Source organism: Syngnathoides biaculeatus, chromosome 9, assembly GCF_019802595.1.
Source record: "Syngnathoides biaculeatus isolate LvHL_M chromosome 9, ASM1980259v1, whole genome shotgun sequence".
NCBI lineage: Eukaryota > Metazoa > Chordata > Actinopteri > Syngnathiformes > Syngnathidae > Syngnathoides > Syngnathoides biaculeatus.
This window is the reverse complement of record NC_084648.1, coordinates 21,660,349-21,677,627: the sequence shown is the minus strand read 5'-3', so window position 1 is coordinate 21,677,627 and position 17,279 is coordinate 21,660,349. Positions and strand designations below refer to the sequence as shown.

At 57.0% G+C, this 17,279-nt stretch overlaps 2 protein-coding genes across 7 annotated transcripts; both read right to left on the bottom strand.

Moving 5' to 3' along the window:
* Positions 1 to 591: 591 nt before the first annotated feature.
* On the bottom strand, positions 592 to 9,174 carry aars2 (alanyl-tRNA synthetase 2, mitochondrial (putative)). Of its 4 annotated transcripts, none has more exons than XM_061829033.1 (22): positions 8,836 to 9,170; positions 8,375 to 8,563; positions 6,961 to 7,106; positions 6,712 to 6,903; positions 6,236 to 6,380; positions 6,028 to 6,167; positions 5,848 to 5,956; positions 5,733 to 5,771; positions 5,556 to 5,670; positions 5,160 to 5,287; positions 4,942 to 5,077; positions 4,062 to 4,231; positions 3,877 to 3,990; positions 3,622 to 3,762; positions 3,411 to 3,548; positions 3,208 to 3,311; positions 2,982 to 3,090; positions 2,333 to 2,458; positions 2,148 to 2,258; positions 2,001 to 2,084; positions 1,030 to 1,143; positions 592 to 961 (listed from the first exon to the last, which is right to left on the bottom strand). In XM_061829033.1, exons 1-22 carry the CDS (start codon positions 9,037 to 9,039, stop codon positions 737 to 739), a joined length of 2,979 nt encoding a protein of 992 aa, XP_061685017.1. In that variant the 5' UTR covers positions 9,040 to 9,170; the 3' UTR covers positions 592 to 736. The 4 variants fall into 4 exon arrangements, with proteins under 4 accessions (XP_061685017.1, XP_061685018.1, XP_061685016.1 ...); XM_061829034.1 differs by having other exon boundaries at positions 5,151 to 5,287; positions 8,971 to 9,170; XM_061829032.1 differs by having other exon boundaries at positions 593 to 961; positions 5,151 to 5,287; positions 8,836 to 9,169.
* A 617-nt stretch (positions 9,175 to 9,791) lies between these two features.
* On the bottom strand, positions 9,792 to 17,274 carry alg13 (ALG13 UDP-N-acetylglucosaminyltransferase subunit). Of its 3 annotated transcripts, none has more exons than XM_061828650.1 (25): positions 17,138 to 17,274; positions 16,630 to 16,936; positions 15,679 to 15,762; positions 15,550 to 15,600; positions 15,440 to 15,486; positions 15,297 to 15,369; positions 15,136 to 15,229; positions 13,828 to 13,993; positions 13,711 to 13,762; positions 13,499 to 13,616; positions 13,366 to 13,430; positions 13,195 to 13,295; positions 13,030 to 13,115; positions 12,699 to 12,963; positions 12,517 to 12,621; positions 12,296 to 12,440; positions 12,020 to 12,191; positions 11,369 to 11,436; positions 11,243 to 11,311; positions 11,066 to 11,171; positions 10,882 to 11,001; positions 10,779 to 10,819; positions 10,561 to 10,669; positions 10,395 to 10,490; positions 9,792 to 10,252 (listed from the first exon to the last, which is right to left on the bottom strand). In XM_061828650.1, exons 1-25 carry the CDS (start codon positions 17,191 to 17,193, stop codon positions 9,954 to 9,956), a joined length of 2,895 nt encoding a protein of 964 aa, XP_061684634.1. In that variant the 5' UTR covers positions 17,194 to 17,274; the 3' UTR covers positions 9,792 to 9,953. The 3 variants fall into 3 exon arrangements, with proteins under 3 accessions (XP_061684634.1, XP_061684636.1, XP_061684635.1); XM_061828652.1 differs by having other exon boundaries at positions 12,020 to 12,119; XM_061828651.1 differs by having other exon boundaries at positions 15,148 to 15,229.
* Positions 17,275 to 17,279: the final 5 nt, after the last annotated feature.

Genomic DNA, 17,279 nt, shown 5'->3' with positions numbered 1-17,279 from the left:
CTCCGTGTGTGGGTTCTGTCACCGATGGATCATCTTTTAAACGTTTGAAAATGCTTCTCCTGAGCTCAAAATTCTGGAAAAGTCTTCCGGCGGTCGCACTTTCAATGCCTCGTCTCGTTGATAGCCGGATGATCAAAAGTCATCATTGTGAAGTTGAACAAGTAGTACTTTATTGGAATTGCCTTCATTTTGAAATGAAAAGCTCGACTAAGATTTAATTAATGAGAAAATTTGCAAAAATCTCGATAGAAAACCAAGGGCTAGGCGCAACGCGTGTGATTTGATTTGAACGGGATTCAAGCATTTCAGAAAAGGCCGGGCCTTAAACAAAACTGAAATTCATGATGGCTGTTCATTCATCAGTCATTAGTCAAAATCCCCAATTCTGCCAGGATATGTAAACGTGTCCATGATACGCAGTCATGCATGCGGCGGCTACCCTTTTGAGAACCCTCGAGGTGGTGGTGACATATTGGAATGAAAGTGGACATCTCTCTTGTAACCTCAAAATGGCGGCTCCCCCGCCCCCCATTTATAATGCGCTCTTTTGGCTTCAATCATTTTGGGGGGGGGGGGGGGGGAATGAGAAATGACATTGCGCAACGGGTTATCAAAATGACTCTTTTAATGACACGATTGTTCATATTATCTTCTCAACCGAGTGATTCAAAACGGGACCAGTGACAAGTGTTCCTTTCAAAAGAAAGCCGATTCTTCGTCCGCTCATCGCAAATCATCAGCGCTCACTGGTCTGGCCCCGCCCCCACACTTCCCGTCCGCCAACACGTAACGTTAACGTCGCCAAAGAATTGCGAGCGAACATCTCGGCCCACGCCGAGGCTTCCGCCGCGTCGGCGCCGATTCCCGTTCCGCGGGCCACCGTCGCCGAGCCGCCTCCGTCTCCGCCCGTCCGCCGACACACGGCCGTCGCCCAATCGGACGCCGAAAGCGCCGCCGAGTCCTGAGCGAGCGCGCAAAGGGCGGAAGCAATGAGACGCTCCGGAGGACGCGGCCGATCGACGGCGTTACCTTTGGGACCCGACAGGCGCAGAGGATTTTCCCAGAACGCCTTTGGTGAGCCAGCAGCATGACGTGGGCGAGGGGCCGCGCCGCACTCACGTGGTTCACCGTCTTCATCAGGACCTGAACGAGACGGGAAATGCTATGGCTCTCTTGTAGGTCTCCGTTTTCGTACTGGACCACGGACCAAAGTATAAAAGTGTCAATTTGACCTTTTGTCACGCGAGTGTCCAGAAAAGGCCCCCGATTGGTTGTCTTTGAATTTAGGAGCGGACGGCCTGGCGGAGCGAGACAAATTCCGCAGAGCTCATTTCGGGGCGCTCCCGACTCCGCATTGGAGCCAATATTCCGTCCCAAATACGATAAAAGACGCCACCTTGAACTTTCACTTTTTGTCCATTTTAGTGGGTGCACGCAACGAGTCGTCATGGCGACCCGCAAAGCTCGAACGGAGGAAAGCGGAGTCTTCGTCTCTGTTGAAGACGTTCCAGCATTCATCCAAAACACTTCTCGACTCCCTCATTTCCGTGACTGGGGACGCTCAACGACGTTCGGATCATCGGAGCTTCCTTTCCAGCAACGCCATTGAAATGTCACGTTTGGAGGAAAAAAAAAACAAAAAAAAAACCCTTGTGGCTTTCTTTGCCACATTCCGCTTCCCGGTCGGGTCTTCTTCTTTTTCTCCGCCTTTAGAACTCCCGAATCAGCGGCTCCTCTGCATCTCCTTCCAAACTGTGGATAGGCCGGACCGTCATCTATTTCAAAAGGAGAAAACGCCTTCGGCAACGGAGGCCGATCAGCACGTTCTGACACGCGTCCCCCAAAGATTGAACGGAAAGCGCGACCCTCGCGGCCGAAGCAGGTTAGGCGAACCTCCCGTCTTCATTTAGCTCGGCTTTCATTTCCTGTCACACCAAAACGGGCTAACGTTTTCAACTTGATTCAGGAGCGTCGCGCTAAGCTCGTTTAGCTAGCCGTACCGACAACGACGGGGCCTCCACGCAGTCCACCAGAACAACTTCCTGTTCGTTCTTGGCCAGCAGAGCCCGAGCCGTCACAGACGCCTGCAGAGCACAACAGTGAGCTTCAGAAACAAGAAGCCGAGATTTGATTTTGAAAGCTTCCACCTGCGTCGTCTCCAGCTTCCGGACCAAAGTGTTGCTCCGCCTCTGCAGCGCTTTGAGGCGCATCCGCAGTTCCTCTCGTAGCCACTGGGGGACGGGCGTGTTGTCCAGCGCCTGAAAGACGCAACGCGAGCCATCCTAACTACGCCGACGACGCAAACGGCGATGAAAAACACAGTTCCACTTACGTCAGAGACCACGCCCACTTCCTTGGCGAGTCTGTGCGCAGAGTCCAGACAGGAGGGGGCGGAGCCTGTCATCCTGGCCGACAGAGAGTCCACTTCCTCGAGTAGCAAATGCCCCGCTTCCCGAGCCTGAACGTGACGTTAGCGCTGTTAGCGTCTGTGCTAAACTAGGCTACGGTCCACGTTCACACACAAAATGAGAAACATAAAGTACCTGAAGATATTTGAAAAATGAATGTGAGAGGAGGAAAAGCTCCAGATTGCAGTTTTAATTTTCCCGTTTTTACCTGTAGATGTAAATACATCTTTACACTTGAAAATGACAAGTCAGCGCACTTTGAGAATTTGGAGACAGCCACTTTTCCGGTGAGCAAAAATATCGGAATGTGCGACAGACTTTTGGCCGAACATTTTGAGCTGCGAAAACTGAATTTGCTGTTCGGCAAACGCGAAGACCACAGCGGAGAAAAGCCAAACATTGGGAAGCTGAGAGCAGGCGCAATATCGGGTAGGTCCTCTTCATATGTGATCAGATATGACAAGTGAAGTCATTGTGCACACAAAAAGGTCAATATGCCAAGCCAGGCTAACAACGGGGATCGGGCGGGATGAAGCGGGTCTCGAGCGCAATCCGGTCCACCCTGGTACTGACCTGCGTGGCATCGGTTCCTGTCACGGCGACAATACGACTGATTCCTTTGACCAACTGTCGTTCAGACACAATCACCAGGTCGCCGATGGAAGCCGTTTGCAGCAGGTGACTAACCGACGGCCATTTTGATTGGGCGGGGGGGGGGGGGGGGCACAGTCAAAGTGGCATCATCATCATCATCATCATCACCCAAAAAAAAAAATAAATAAAAAAAGCAGCGTCTCACGTTCCGCAGCAGAGTTCCACCGACGTGCGTTCGACTGTGGGATGTTCCAAAAGTTCGGAGACGGGAACCGACACCGAGACCACTCGGACCGGGTCGGGGTACACCTGAGGACGGGAAGTGGCAGACAGTTAGCAGAAGACGGGCTTTTATTGTGAAAGAGCAGGTAGGCGCGCGCGCACACACACACACACACACACACACACCTCGTCCACCGTCCGGACGCCTGCAATTTTCAGGGCGGCCTGCAGGGGGACCTCCCGGACGTGCACCACCTGATTGTTCTCCGCCGCCGCCCTCACGCAGGCCTCCAGCTCCTGAAGCTGACTGGCACTAAGCGAGCTCTGGACAGGAAGAAGCGCGTTTACATCGCGAGCTTGTGGACGGACGAGACGGTTACCAGGTCAGTTTTGGAACCTTGACGCTGAAGTCAAAACGGAGGCGTCGAGCAGACACGTGAGATCCACTTTGTCGCACCGACGGACCCAGAACTTTCCACAGGGCAAAATTGAGCAGGTGCACGGCGGTATGGTTCGTCATACACGCCAGCCGGTGAGCCTGGGGACACGATCACGTGAGAAAACGCTCATTCCCGTGATGACGCTCCTGGCCAGCACCTGGACTGGATGGAGATGCAGCTGATCGACGTTATTGGGAATCGCACGCAGTCACCTGGTCTAGATGGAGGTGCACGTGGTCTCCGGTCTCGAGGGTGTCCGCGGCGGTCACCTGGTGGATCACGTAGCCCCCGGCCGTCGACACGCCCTCCACGGAGAAGGGCACTTCCTGCCCGACGGGAAACAAAGGTCACGGCGCGGTGAGGGCAGAGCGGACGTCCTCGTTTCCCTTGCGCCGACCTGAAGGTCGTCCCGTACGAAGTATCCACGGTCGGCGTCCTGTCCACCCTGCTCGGCGTAGAAACAAGTCCGGTCCAGAATGACGCAGCAGCGCTGACCTGGCGCCACTTGGGACACCAGCGCCGGGCCGTCCAACAAAGCCAGCACGCGCGCTCGGCACGGCGGGAACACTGCGGGAGAAACGCGTCGTGTTGCGTCGCGTCACGTCGTGTTGTTTGGGCCAGCTGGTCGTTGCAAATGGAGAACGCCGCTTCTTTTTTTTTTTTTTTTTTTTTTTTTTTTCCCCCGGGGGGGGGGGGGGGGGGGGGGGGGGGAGGAGGAGGAGATACATTTTATGAGCCCCCACTTATCAAAACACGGTACCGTTTGAGCGGAACCCTGCAACGGGAGGCTCAGCGTTCGGTGAAGTGCTGCGTGGCCCAATGTTGCCGTGTCATTTTGGTCAAAATCTCCACGTGTGTCGGGAGCCAATCCGATCGCAGCCGCCGGTGACCACCGAATGAGACGGCTCGGTCGCGGTCCGGTTTGCCAATTATCGGTTGATCGTTCTCTTTCCCGACCAATCGAGTACACGCGCCGCTTTTCAGAACCTCTTCCGGCCACCCGTGAACGGTCGGGTTGGACCGTGTTCCGCGGTGGACTGAGGAGGCGCGGCCGTTTTCGGCAGAAGACGGAATGCGACGAGGGAGGTGGAAGGCTCCCCGAGAAGCCTCCCGATCCCGTCCGAATCTTTCCCGTTTTTGATCGAGGTCAGTTGGAGCGGAAAAGCGACCGAGCGAGGCAACTGAAGAACACGCACACGAAAGAAACGCAGTCGACCGAACTCGCGTTCCACCAAACACGACGACACACAATTGAACACAAGCGCACGCGCACGTACCGTAGCGTTCCCGCTCGAGGGCATAGTCGTACTTGGCGCTGTCGTCCGTGTAGGCCACGCCCCTCCGTCGCAGCTCCGCCAGGACGACGGCGCCCGTCGCCGCGTGACCGCCGGCTTCAGCCCGTCCCGACGTGGCCTGACATCATCGACGACATCGCGGTTCGGCGGCCGCCGCGACTTCGCGCTCGAGTCGGCGAGTACCGGCTTACTGGCGCCACCTCGTGTTGGCTCGCGATGAGCCGCTCCACTTCCTGCCGGTCGACGGACGCGCCCTTCTCCTCCAGCATCAAGTCCACCAGGTCCAGCGGGAAGCCCAAGTCCCGGTGCAGCGAGCACGCCACCGATGCTGAAGAGCGTCGAAACAGAGAGCCGGGTATATGATATCTAGATCGGGAACAGGAAACAATTCCGAGCGTGCCTCAGCCCTCCAAAGAGTGAGCGAAGCCCACGTGAAAAAGCCCTCTCGGGGGAAAAACCTCGAGCAGAACCCCAAGACCGAACTTGTCTGCCTCCAAGACTCAAGCGACGGAGCGGCCGAGCGATAGCGACAGCGAGTGAGCGTACGAGAAAGAGTCCAACGGAGGGAGAGGCGAGATCATCCGCAGCGGACTGACCGGGAAAGTGCCCCCGTCGCGCATCCGTCGCGGCGAGGGTTCGTCGGATGAGCCGGCTTCCCTTCTGCAGACTGGACAGGAAGCGATCCTCGTTCTCGTCGATGACGTCCATCACCTGTCGGACGCCCCCCGTCAGGCTCGGATCGGGCGGGCGGCTCAGGCGCTCGGCGGACTCACCCTGGCGGCCTCGCGGCGGACCTCCGGATACACGTCGCCCTGCGTGCGCACGCCGCAGCTGTTAAGAGCCGCGGAGGGACGGGGCGCCCGAGACCGTTGCGGCGGGCGGGCGTACCAGGCTGCGCGCCACGTAGGGCACGAGGCTGGACAGCGTTCCCCGGGGAGCCCGCAGGACTTCTGTACAGAAGCGGACCGCTCGCCTCAGGATTCTCCTCAGCACCAACCTGACGGGAGAAAAGATTGAACCCAGGCGAGAAATTGGACTCTGGTCAACTCGAACTCGTTTGTGACTCACTCGGCTCCCGTCATGCCGGGATGGACCCCGTCGGCGATGCAGACCGTCAGGGCCCGGGCGTGGTCGGCCACCACCCGGTACGCCGCGTCCACCTCGGCCCCCGGACCCGTACGCCCGCCGTACGCCGACGCGCCGCTTCTCTGAGGAGAAAAGACGCCGGCGTCGGCCTGGGCCTCTCGTCTCGGCGGCGTGTCTGGACGGCCGCTACCTGATGGATGGCGTCCATCAGAGGCGCGAAGAGGTCCGTGTCGTAGTTTGAAGTTTTCCCCTGAAGGACGCTGAGCAGCCTCTCCAGACCCAAACCCGTGTCCACGCTGCGCAGCGGCAGCGCACGGAGCTCCCCGCCCACCTCCCTGCCGCACACGCAAACTTGCACGTCGTGGTCGGAGCCCGCCTCGGACGTCGAAGCCGCTCCTTTTTCCAGAGAAGTAATCCCGCGACAAGATACGGGACGTCGGAGTTGCGCCTCGACGGGCGACGCCGGCGTACGCGCTTTGCGAACCGCCTCGCGATACAGTCGCCGTAAAACTTTCCTAACTTATCGGCAACATTTGCTCGTCACCCCAGCGCGGTGGCCTCCCTTACGGGGCTCACCGCTGCGACCTACTGGAGACTGTCTGCTATCGCCTGGTTCAATTTCCGGCTTCCCGTCGACGTCGACGCGGAACCGGCGCGCACGCCTACCTGCTGTACTCCATGAAGACCAGGTTCCAGATCTCCAGCACGTCCGGACGCCCCTCGTTGACCATGCCGGCGGCGTCGCGGCCTCCCACGCGGTCGTAGTGGATCTCGGTGCAGGGTCCGCACGGGCCCGTGTCGCCCATCTCCCAGAAGTTCTCCTTCGGCCCGAAGGGGAGAAGGCGAGCCGGAGGGACCCTGAAGAGGCGGGCCCGTCGTCATCGGCCGACGCTCCCGCCGCGATCGGCGACCTACCCGACGTCCAGCCAGATGCGCCGAGTCTCCTCGTCGGGTCCCAGTCCCGCCGCGGCGTCGCCGGCAAAGTACGACACGTACAGCCTGTCGGCCGCGATCCCGAAGCGCTCCGTCAGCAGCGTCCACGCCATCGCGCACGCCTCCTCCTGTCAGCGTTTTCAGAGCGGAAAACAATTAGCGGAGGTGCTCCCGCCATCTGAGCCGAACTGGAACTGACACGGAACCCGCGCTACGCCCAAAACCTCACAAGTGGGATGTGAGCGCTCTCTAGTGATCACTGAATGAATTACAAAACACAGCGATCGCTCGTTTTTGGCGGTTCCGTTCCAGATGTAAACTTGGTCATTACGGCCAAAGAGCTCCACTTTATTTTCATAAGACCGTGGGACAGGTCTCCAGAAGTTAAAAACTTCACTTTTAAAAGCATTTGGAAATTGCACCCAAGGATGAGCCAGACTTTCTCTTATTTCCTGGGTGATTTCAAACAAGGAAGCGCCGTGTTTGAGGTGTGGCCTAAAATAGGTCCCCAGGTGTGCCGTCAATCAACTCCCATGTTGTTCTTTGCTCATTTTGGAATCAGGAGCTTCCAAAACCGAGACCTCATCTGAGCTTCCCATCGGACTTTAAGAACGGAACACCTTTTGTGGATGCACACTTTTCACCTCAAAGAAAATCATGCACAAGTTTGAAAGGAATTCTCTCTCTCTCTCTCTCTCTCATTCTTGTGGCATTTAACAAAATGAACTAATTTTGCTGATCCTGACTGACCACAAACAGGAGAAGTTTGGTTAAATTGGACCAAAAAAAATGAAAACTTCTCGCTTCAACTGGGCCGGGCGATATTGGCTCACATTCATTTGACAGTCTTAGTTGAATCCCTTCACGATAAAAGTTTCGATTGCGACAGAAGCCGCCCGGTGCGGCCCCAAAGCCAGAAGAACTGGACGCGGATGCGCCGAGCTGCTTTACAAAAGAAGAAGAAGGGAACAAACACGCATGAATCACTTTTTTTATAGCGAGCTGATCGGTCCGTGAAGTCCGAATCTTGGCCTGAATTTTGACGCGAGCAGACGGACGCAGCGTCGTACGGTTCTCTCTGTCAGCGCTTCGGGACGATGTTTCAATCCCCGCCAGGAACATTTGGACTTTGGGAACGGACACAAAATAAGTTTCCGACATCTTTCAGCGCAAACGTGACATTCCGGGCCAGATAGCGACACCTCCGGCCTCGCCGCGGCTTGTCGTTGGGCCGCAAGCAAAAGCGAGCCCGTCGCTCGGGCTAAAGAAGGAGCCCGCAGACCACCTCGAGCGATGAAACGGTCGACGCCACGGACTGCTTCACTGCCCCGATGAAGCCGGGTTCGTTTTGGGTCTACGTATTCACGTCGTTGAGGAGCGCCAGCCGGCGGCCAACCTTGAAGTAGTCGCCGAAGGACCAGTTCCCCATCATCTCGAAGAAGGTGTGGTGGTACACGTCCTTGCCCACGTCGTCCAGGTCGTTGTGCTTGCCGCCGGCACGCAGGCACTTCTGACTGTTGACCACCCGCCGGTACGACGCCATGGCGCTGCGGGGGTCCGCCGTGCCCAACAAGATGGGCTTGAACTGCAGACAACAAGTCCTACGTCAAATACCAGCTCAGGGGCCTGAATAGTACTTTTGGACGTCTCGTACACTAAAACTGTGACACAAACACACAAGCAAGTATCCGCAGGGTAGCACACCCAAAGCATGCGACCATTCAACAATGGTAGTTTCCATTTCCCTACGAGTAATTTGACGTTGAATTTCTTCTAATTTGGGGCGCAACATCGCTGCACGCGCTCAGGCTCAGGCTCAAGGTCGCGACTTGTGTTCTACTTGTGCCCGGACCTGACCTGGTTCATTCCGGCGTTGACGAAGAGCAGACTGGGGTCCCCTCTCGGACGCACCGGCGAGGACGGAACCAGCAAGTGTCCGCGTTCGCTCTCGAAAAAGTCCACGAACGTCTTCCGGACGCGCGCGGCACTCACTTCCGCGGGACACGACGGTCCGCTCAGCCTCCGGACGGAGCCGAGGCTCCGACCGAGCAGGGAGATCATCGACGGCGGAGAAGGAAGGCAACCAAACGAACGACGCGCCGCTTCGCACTCGCCGCGTTCGTCCGACCCGGACGCGAGACGACTACGCGTGCGCCTGCTTCCTTCCGCGTTGCGCAACAACGGGGGCGTTACAGCGACGTCCGGGCGCTTTACCGCCGCTTCGTGGACGGCTCCGGTACTGCGCCTCCTACCCTCCAAACTCGACTCGTTTCACTTGCTTGTGACTCAAAATGAATTCGAACCCTTCCGATGACCAACAGAAAGGATTTCCGAACTCCCGCGAGGAGAAGAACTAGTTTATTTTTAGTCCCAAAATGTCCATATTTAAAAAAAAAAAAAAAAAAAAATCCGCATGATCCTTTTCTAGTTCAAATTCAAAATTTTGGCCATCCATTTTCCTCCACTTATCTGAGGTCAGGTCTCATCTCTCTCTCAGCTACAATCTGGAGCCCGATACAGACCAAATGACAGAAATCCATATTAATGAGGCGGCGCTCGTCTACAGCTTATATAAAGTTATCAAAGGTCGTCCAAAAACGACAACAACTATATACACGTTAGTCGGCTAAGTGGTACAGAATGATGTATTTGGGGACTCTGTTGCGTCAAACTGTGACCCCAAAACCAAGGTACGTACGTATCAAACCACGAATCCCCCGGTAGACACCGTAGCAGGAATTAGTTTGAAGACCCAACAATTCAATTAAAAAAAAAAAAAAAAAAAAGTCAGACGGACAAGTGCAAAGTTTCTGCTGGTGACAAACTTTATTAACCAAGTGAACAAAGTAAAGTGATCGGCTACAAAAACATCAACAACAAAAAATGGCCACACCCTCTTTTCCGGTCGGCTGCCATAAAGTCAAAGACGCCGATCCTCACAAGCTAAACAAACTCAATTTAGCGGCCAGCTAGCGTCAGGCGCTCGGCGGCAGGAAATGCGCGGACGGAGCCGTGATGTAACCCACCACGTGGGCGGGGTTGGGGGCGGGGCAGTAGACTCGCGAAGCGTGGCCTCCCCAATGCGCAGAGGCGGGAACGACCGCGTGGTACGAGTGGGGGGCGGAGTGCACCAGAGTGGGGGGCGGGGCGGACGACAGGTAGGCAGCCGGGGGTGGAGCTTCGTAAGGTAGGTGCGGCACAGGGGGCGGGGCCATCTGGTCCGGGTACATCGCTGGAGCGTCGAGGGAGGAGCCTTCCGGCGGATGAGCGAGGCCTGCGGTTAGGGGGGTGGGGGTGGGGGTGGGGGTGGGGGCAGGGGAGAGACACGACGCGACAATTTCAGTTTTTCCCCCCCCTTTTTCTTTCCAGCTTTGCGTCATTTAAACGAAATTCTCGAAGAAGCACAAAAGACCAACCGTCCATCTGAGCCTCGGTCATCCTGGTGGAGTCCGGGTAGGGGGCCGGCACCTGATGGGGTCCGCGCCCAAACTCAAGGTATGAGTGGGGGGCGGCTGCGGGTGGAGAGTCACGTGATTTTTCATATTGGGTCACACGGTCCGAGAACCCTCGCGATGAGCTAACCGTGCAGGGGGGCTTCCTGGCCCCCGTAGGGGGGCACGTAGTGCTGGTAGGGGTAGGCGGCGTCGGGGGAGTACGCCTGCTGCGGCTGCCAGCAGCTCTGATGGTACCACTGAGGAAACCGGGCAACAATGTAGACAAAAAGGTAGCGAGAGAAAAAGAAAAGAGACATGCGCGTGCACCTAGAAAAAAATACATCCAGACCCAAAACCAGTTGTCACCTGAACTCCGAGGTTGAAGTAAAACTGAAGCAGGCGGCAGTCTGCAAAAAGAAAAACTCGATTGGCGCTCATGAAAAACTAAAACCTGCTTCGAGTTTCTGACCTCTGGGCAGGTCGGCGCCGCTGGGGTCATAGGAGTAAGGGGGCGGAGCTACCACGGAGCACAGCCCGTCCCCCAGCTCGTTAACCAACCAGGGGGTGGCCGCTGGCATCGCCATGGCAACTGAAAGCAAAGACCAAAAACCAGCCGCCGGGTCCACAGCGGCTCAAGGGTGCGCTCGACTCACCCGATCGAGGTTGCGCGTGCGTAGCAGAGGCGGGCAAACGGGACGACGAAGACGAGGACGAAGAAGAGGACGGGGAGGAAGAAATCACCGCCACCGGCTTGACCACCTAAGGCGGGACGAACATTTGTCGTCAAGCGTGCGCGTTATAACGGGCGGGCGGGCGGGCGTTCACGCAACCTGCTGTGGAAAGCTGTAGTTCAAATCAGCTCTTGGCGGGGATTCAGCCACGCACGCTTCATCCTGGTCCTGCCACGTCATCGGTGAGAAGAGCCGCGACCGCGCGCAGGTACGTACGAGCGTTACCTGTCCGGCGGGAGCGTCGACGTGGGCGGCGTCGCTCGTGTACACGATCGGCGTCTGGTAGCTGGCGTCTGAAACAATTTTCCTGTCAGAGTAGCTTCGTAGCTAAAGTTCTCTCCGGGGGGGGGGGGGGGGGGGGGGAAGAACACGCCCGTCGTTACTTGCATGCGGACACACACAAAAAATTGCCGTCCCGTCCGTCTGCAACTGGATTGAAAGAGGACCAAGAGACCCGCTTCGTTGTGAAAAATGGATTGCACGGGCGCAAAGGACCAGAGCTCCGTGGGTTCCATACGAAGGCCGAGTCGACGCGGACCGGGAGGCCGCATGTCATCTAGATATGGCTCGAAACGATAGGGTAATATCGCACCGGTTGTGAGATTTTCTCTTCTTCGAAAAGAGCTTCCGTGTCGAAAGGGGCGTGTTGGCGGATGTCCGGAGTGACGTCACGGGCGGCACATGCGGCCAATACGGCGACCGCTGGTTTTACAAAAAGGAAGAACCTCTTCCGGCAGAGCGCCAACTTTTGGATTTGGCGGGTCCTATCAGCTACCTGGATGCGGTTCGTATTTCGACGGAAACTTCAAGATCAACCAAATCAATATCTTGGGCAAAAGACGCATTCCAAAAAAAGCAAAAACTGCACCGACTCACCCCGTTCGTCGACAGCGTTGGGATCTTCCAGGTCTTCCTCCGATGAACCCCCGAGGGCGCCACCTCCTGGCGGGGTGAGCGGGAGGGGGCACGAGCCTCTCTGCACATGATAGGGTGAGCCGGAGGGAGGGGGCAGGGCGCCCACGCTCTGAGATTGAGGCACGGAAGGACTCTGCGACGTCGCGAGTGTTCATTTAACACACCCCCACCCCAAAAAAAAAAAAAAAAAAAAAATACGAGAAACAGACGCGAGCACACGCGTGCGTGCGTCGGTACCGTGAGCGTCGCAAAGACGTCGGGGCCGCCCGCGTCGTCGACATGGAAGTACGGGACGGCGGCGTCCAGCTCGGCGGGCGCCTCGTCCGCGTTGAAAAAGTGACACTCTTTGGCGAGCGCCGCTGCCGCGTGACGACGACTGCGACTAAAATGGCAAAAGGGGGGGACGCGGCTTTTAGACTCCACCGGCGAGCACCCCCGCCCCCCCGTCACCCTCTTACCGAGACCTGAAGGCGACGCCGTCGTAGTCGTAGTAACGCCTCCCAGGTGGGTAGTACGAAAACTGAGGACCGATCAGGTGACGGTTCACGAAGCGGGTGGAGCCTCTGACCAAAACCCAAACACACAAAAAGACGGGCGGTCAAGCACGAGCAGCGTTGGGCCGACGGCGACGGCGGGCCACCTGGGGGCGCCGTATCTCGGCGGTCGGGCCGCGTGCTGATGCGGAGGAGCGTAGGGGTCGTAGGGCGCGGCCCCGGCGGCAGGGGGCCCCGGCGGCAACGGGGGCCGGGGGTGGCCCGCCGGCTGGAATCGGGGCGGGAGCGGCGAGGGGGCGGGGCCGCCGTAGGACTGGGGCATCGCCAGCTCCGCCCCTTTGACAACAGCGCCACCGCCGCGGGACTTCCGGAAGTAGCGATGGCGGCGCTGGTGGCCTCGCGCCTCTGTGTCTGAAGGACAAAAAGGTCACCTCAGAGGAAACGGGAAACGGGAAGCAAACGCAGACGCAGACGTACCCAGCTCGCCTTTGCGGGTCGGGGCCGACACGTTCCAGGCCGGAACCGGATTGACCGGTTTCAGGTCCGTCAGCGGAACCAAATGTCTGGACGACAACGAGCGCGCGTGATTTTCTTACTCGCATTTTGTATTTTTTCTGCTTGCGCGCACAAACGAGGTCGTACTTCTCTCCCAACTCTTCAATGAAGACCGTAACGGCACTCGAGTGCGTTCCCACTTCCTGGATGAACGCGTTGAAGTACTTCCCCTTGGGCTCCAGGCGCACCTGAAATACGTCGACTCGCACATTGGCGACGGCGCGAGGCGGCCGGTCTCGGCGGAGACTTGGCGCTCACCTGACATTTGTCCCCGAGGAAGTATTGGCGGCCCGCGAACACCATGTAGTCCGTCTTCTGCATCTCTGAACACGGCACGCCGCCGTCAATATCAAGGCCGCGCGCCGCCGCGTCGCCCACGTTCGCCGCCTACCTTTGCAGGTGTCCTGCCAGACGTCGAACTCGACGTTTCGGTAAATGTCTCCGTCCAGCGACTTCATCACCTTATAAGGCAGACACAGTCTGCTCGGGGGCGGGGCTTCTGACAGCGGCTAAGTGGACAGGACGCGCTCATCAAAGGCACGTATTCGAGTGGCCCGCGACGCCCCGCTTTCTCGGGTCAGGAAAAGGTCGGCGCCATCTCACCTTGACGTCTTCCGTCGCCCGCGGCCTCTCCTCGCTCGGCTCCGCCTCCTCCCTGCAACGCGCAAGACGCCGGTGATGGCCGCCCGCCGACGGGCAGACGCCGACGGAGGCGCGTACCTGTGACCTCGCTCTTCGGGGATGTCGTAGCCGAAGTCGACGTCGCTGCTTGCGGACGGGCTGTTTCGATAGCGACGAGCGCCCGCCCTGAACGACTCGGCGGCCTGGCTCAGCTCCGCCTCCTCCCAGCCGAACACCTTCGTATAGAGCAGCTCGTACACGACGGCTGCGCGCAAAGTCAAAGAAAAGAAATGAGAGCGAGGCGCGGTCCAATTGGAATTTGTTTTCTTTCAAGAGGCGGGAGACGTTGACGAGAACCAATCAGAAGGCCGCGATAAGGAAGCCATTTCTTCAGCAATCGTGTCGTGGTCGACATCGTGAACCACAAAGACAATCACGGCGGCGGGAACGTTAACTGTGATTGAATATATAGAAAAAAAAAAAAAAAAAAAAAAAAAAAACTCGACTTAAATGATTCCATTCAAATTAAAAAGCGCCCCGTGCACGTTCGCCATCGAAAGACTGGTTTAGTTTTGCCTGCCTGGGTATTGGGACACTGAAAAACGAGGCTTTTTTTTTTTTTTCTAAATGCAGATTTTTGGGTCGAACCACTGAGATGTTTGAACTGCGAGGTTCCCCTGTACAAAGGACGCGACCCCCCCCCCCCCCCCCCCCAGACTAAACTTTCCTTTGTGGCATTAAAATTGGCGAGCCACAGCTGGAGCGGCTTTGACGCTGTAGATGCAAAAACCTGGGAAATTTTGGGAAAGTTATATTTAATCACATTTGCCAACGAGCAAGTGCGCCATGGAGCTAAACCGCCGACTCCGGCGCTCTCGATCGTTGCAACATTAGGATAAGCGGCTCGTGGGACGGAAGTTTCAAGCAAGAAATTCATCCGCGCATCCTCCCTCTTTGACGTAATTGCGCAGCGGCATCGTTCACGCACGCAAATCCTATTCGGAACTTGTGTCTCGTGAAGCTTTAAGCACTGAATAGACGACGGGCCTCCCCTCCACCTTTCCCCGTTCAAGTCCACCGTCCGCATCCAGTCGGCTCGCTGGCTGCGCGTCGGTCTGCGGGAGTCACCACAATGTTGAGGCGTGCCATTGACAGTCAGTCAATGAGGTTTCCGCGTCCGGAAGGGGTGGGGCCAAATCCCTTCCCCCCCCCCCCCCACCGCCCACCGACGAGATGGTCCCTGAGCCAACGGCTCGCCTCCACTATTTTAACAACCTCCGAGATGGGTGAACTCGTTTACTTTCCGAAATTGAAAGCTGACATACGATCCTGCTCACCTTAAATTAAAAACAAAAGAGCGACTAAAACCCAAATCAAAATGATGCCACACAAACGCGGCCAGTCGACCTTTGAACTCACACTGGCACAGGGCGGCGGAGGCGACGTAACTCCTGGGGTACACGATGTCATAGTGACCGTTGATGGAGCAGGACAGCGTTACCTTGGCGACACGCGCGCAGTTAGCATCCCCGGCGACCCGGAACGGTCGTAGGCGGAGCCCGGCTCACCCGGTCGTGGAAGTCGCCCTCCGAGATGACCGTGGCGGCTTTCCCGGGGTAACGGTAGATCAGGAAACAGCGCCTGCGCCCCGTCAAAGAGCACAAAGGCAGCTAGCTGCGCGCCGATTGGCCGAGCGATCGACGGGCCTCACCTGTACAGCTGGGACAAGGCTTTGATCTCCACTTGGCCCACGCTCTCCTGCAACACAAGCGGACACCGGTAGGCGTGGGCGTGGCCCTCTCACAGTGCGCGTTCGCTCACCTTGGGGTCCTCCAAGCGCTCCAGGTACTTTTCAAACGAGCCTTCGACAAACTTAAAAAGACAACGGGTGAGGTCAGGGATGACGTCTCGAAAACGGGGGGGGGGGGGGGGGGGGGGCGACACCCTCACCGGCTCAAAGACGCTGGCGTTGGCCCTCATGAAGTTGGCGCAATCCTGACGAATCGTGTGGTGATAGTTCTGGGAATAGTACAACTATGCGCACACACGAGTGATTTTGGATAACTTGTACTTGAAGTCCGAATATTGTACACTTAAACACTTGAGTCAAAAATCAAGAAACTATTTTACTCTGCTCAGTTTGGGCTCCGGTACGAGTCCTCTTGAGAGGGATTTGCCGACCAGATGGTGGTCTGCTTACTGACGACCAATACTGGCCACTCGTGTCAGAGTACCATCGGCACGATCCCACATTATCTTGACGTCCGGGCGGCCATCAAACTTCTCCGAGTCGGCATCTTTCTGCCCCCCCCCCCCCGTGCAATGACTAAAATCTCCGTTTCGTCACAACTAACCCCAGCGTGAAAATCTGGCCTCGCTCCAGATACATTTCCAGGAAGTCCCGACTTATCCTGTCGACTTTATGCCATTCGGCGGAAGCGCAGTTCACTGTTCTGCCCGTCACGTTGACACAGCGACACAAGATAAGAGTGATGAAGAACATAAATCAGTTCACGAACAGAGCGGGGCGTCGCTGAGAGGTCGGCGGCGCTGCCGGCACGCTTTGGGCGACACGTTGACTTGCCTGCGCCTCATCGTGTGAGGGAAATCAAATTTCAATAATAATAAAAAGTACGAGCGCAGCCGTTCCTCATCGCAACAATCACTCATCACGCAGTCAACACAATTTCACTTAAAAAAAAAAAAAAAAAGTTTCTTTGGGCTTGTCCCGTTAGAGGTCGCCCCAGCGCGCTCATATTAGTTTGGGCCAATTTTGACGCCGGATGCCCTTCCTGCCGATGGTCCTCTCGGGGACACAATTTCCCTTTTAAACTACTGAAAGAAAATGCGAGGGCGAAAGCGGCTCGTTCTCGAACCCCGTTCGCTCGCCCCGGGTCTGACCTGCTCGGAGACCGCCCGGAAGAGGCTGGAGGCGTCCCTGGCCACCATCTTGCGGTAGAGGCCGAGGTTGGCCAGGTACTCGTCCATGTTGACGAAGTATTTCTTCAGGCCTTTCTGCATGCCGCCGTGCCGTCCTTCACACTCCGGCGTCGCTTCGCGGTGGGGGTCCTGGTCCTGGTCCCGGTTCCGGTCGCGGTCCCGCAGGTGAACTTCATCAGTTAACGAGGCCACAGAAACAGCTGCTGGAGGTGACGCCTTCGCGGACGCCGACGAGAGGCGGACACCGCAAAACTCGCGCCTCCAGCAACTCAACGGGCAAATGCAAAGAACGGAAAAGGGAACTCGGTGAAAAACGAGGCGTCCATATGACTTCCCGCGACATTCGACAACTGATGGGGACAAACCTCAACCGGAGTCAAACCATTTCAATCACACCGGACAACAACTTTGGGATGGTTTTTTGTTTGTTTGTTTTTTTTTTGGGGGGTGGGGGGGGGAAGAGACTCACATTATTACTCCGCAAATCACAAAAGCTGCTTTTAGGCACAACAATCGATTTGACATGTTATGTCAAAGTGAATCTAATTTATTGTTGTTTTCACAAGCACTTGATTATCGATGGCTCGTATGGAAAACACCTGTGGCAAATC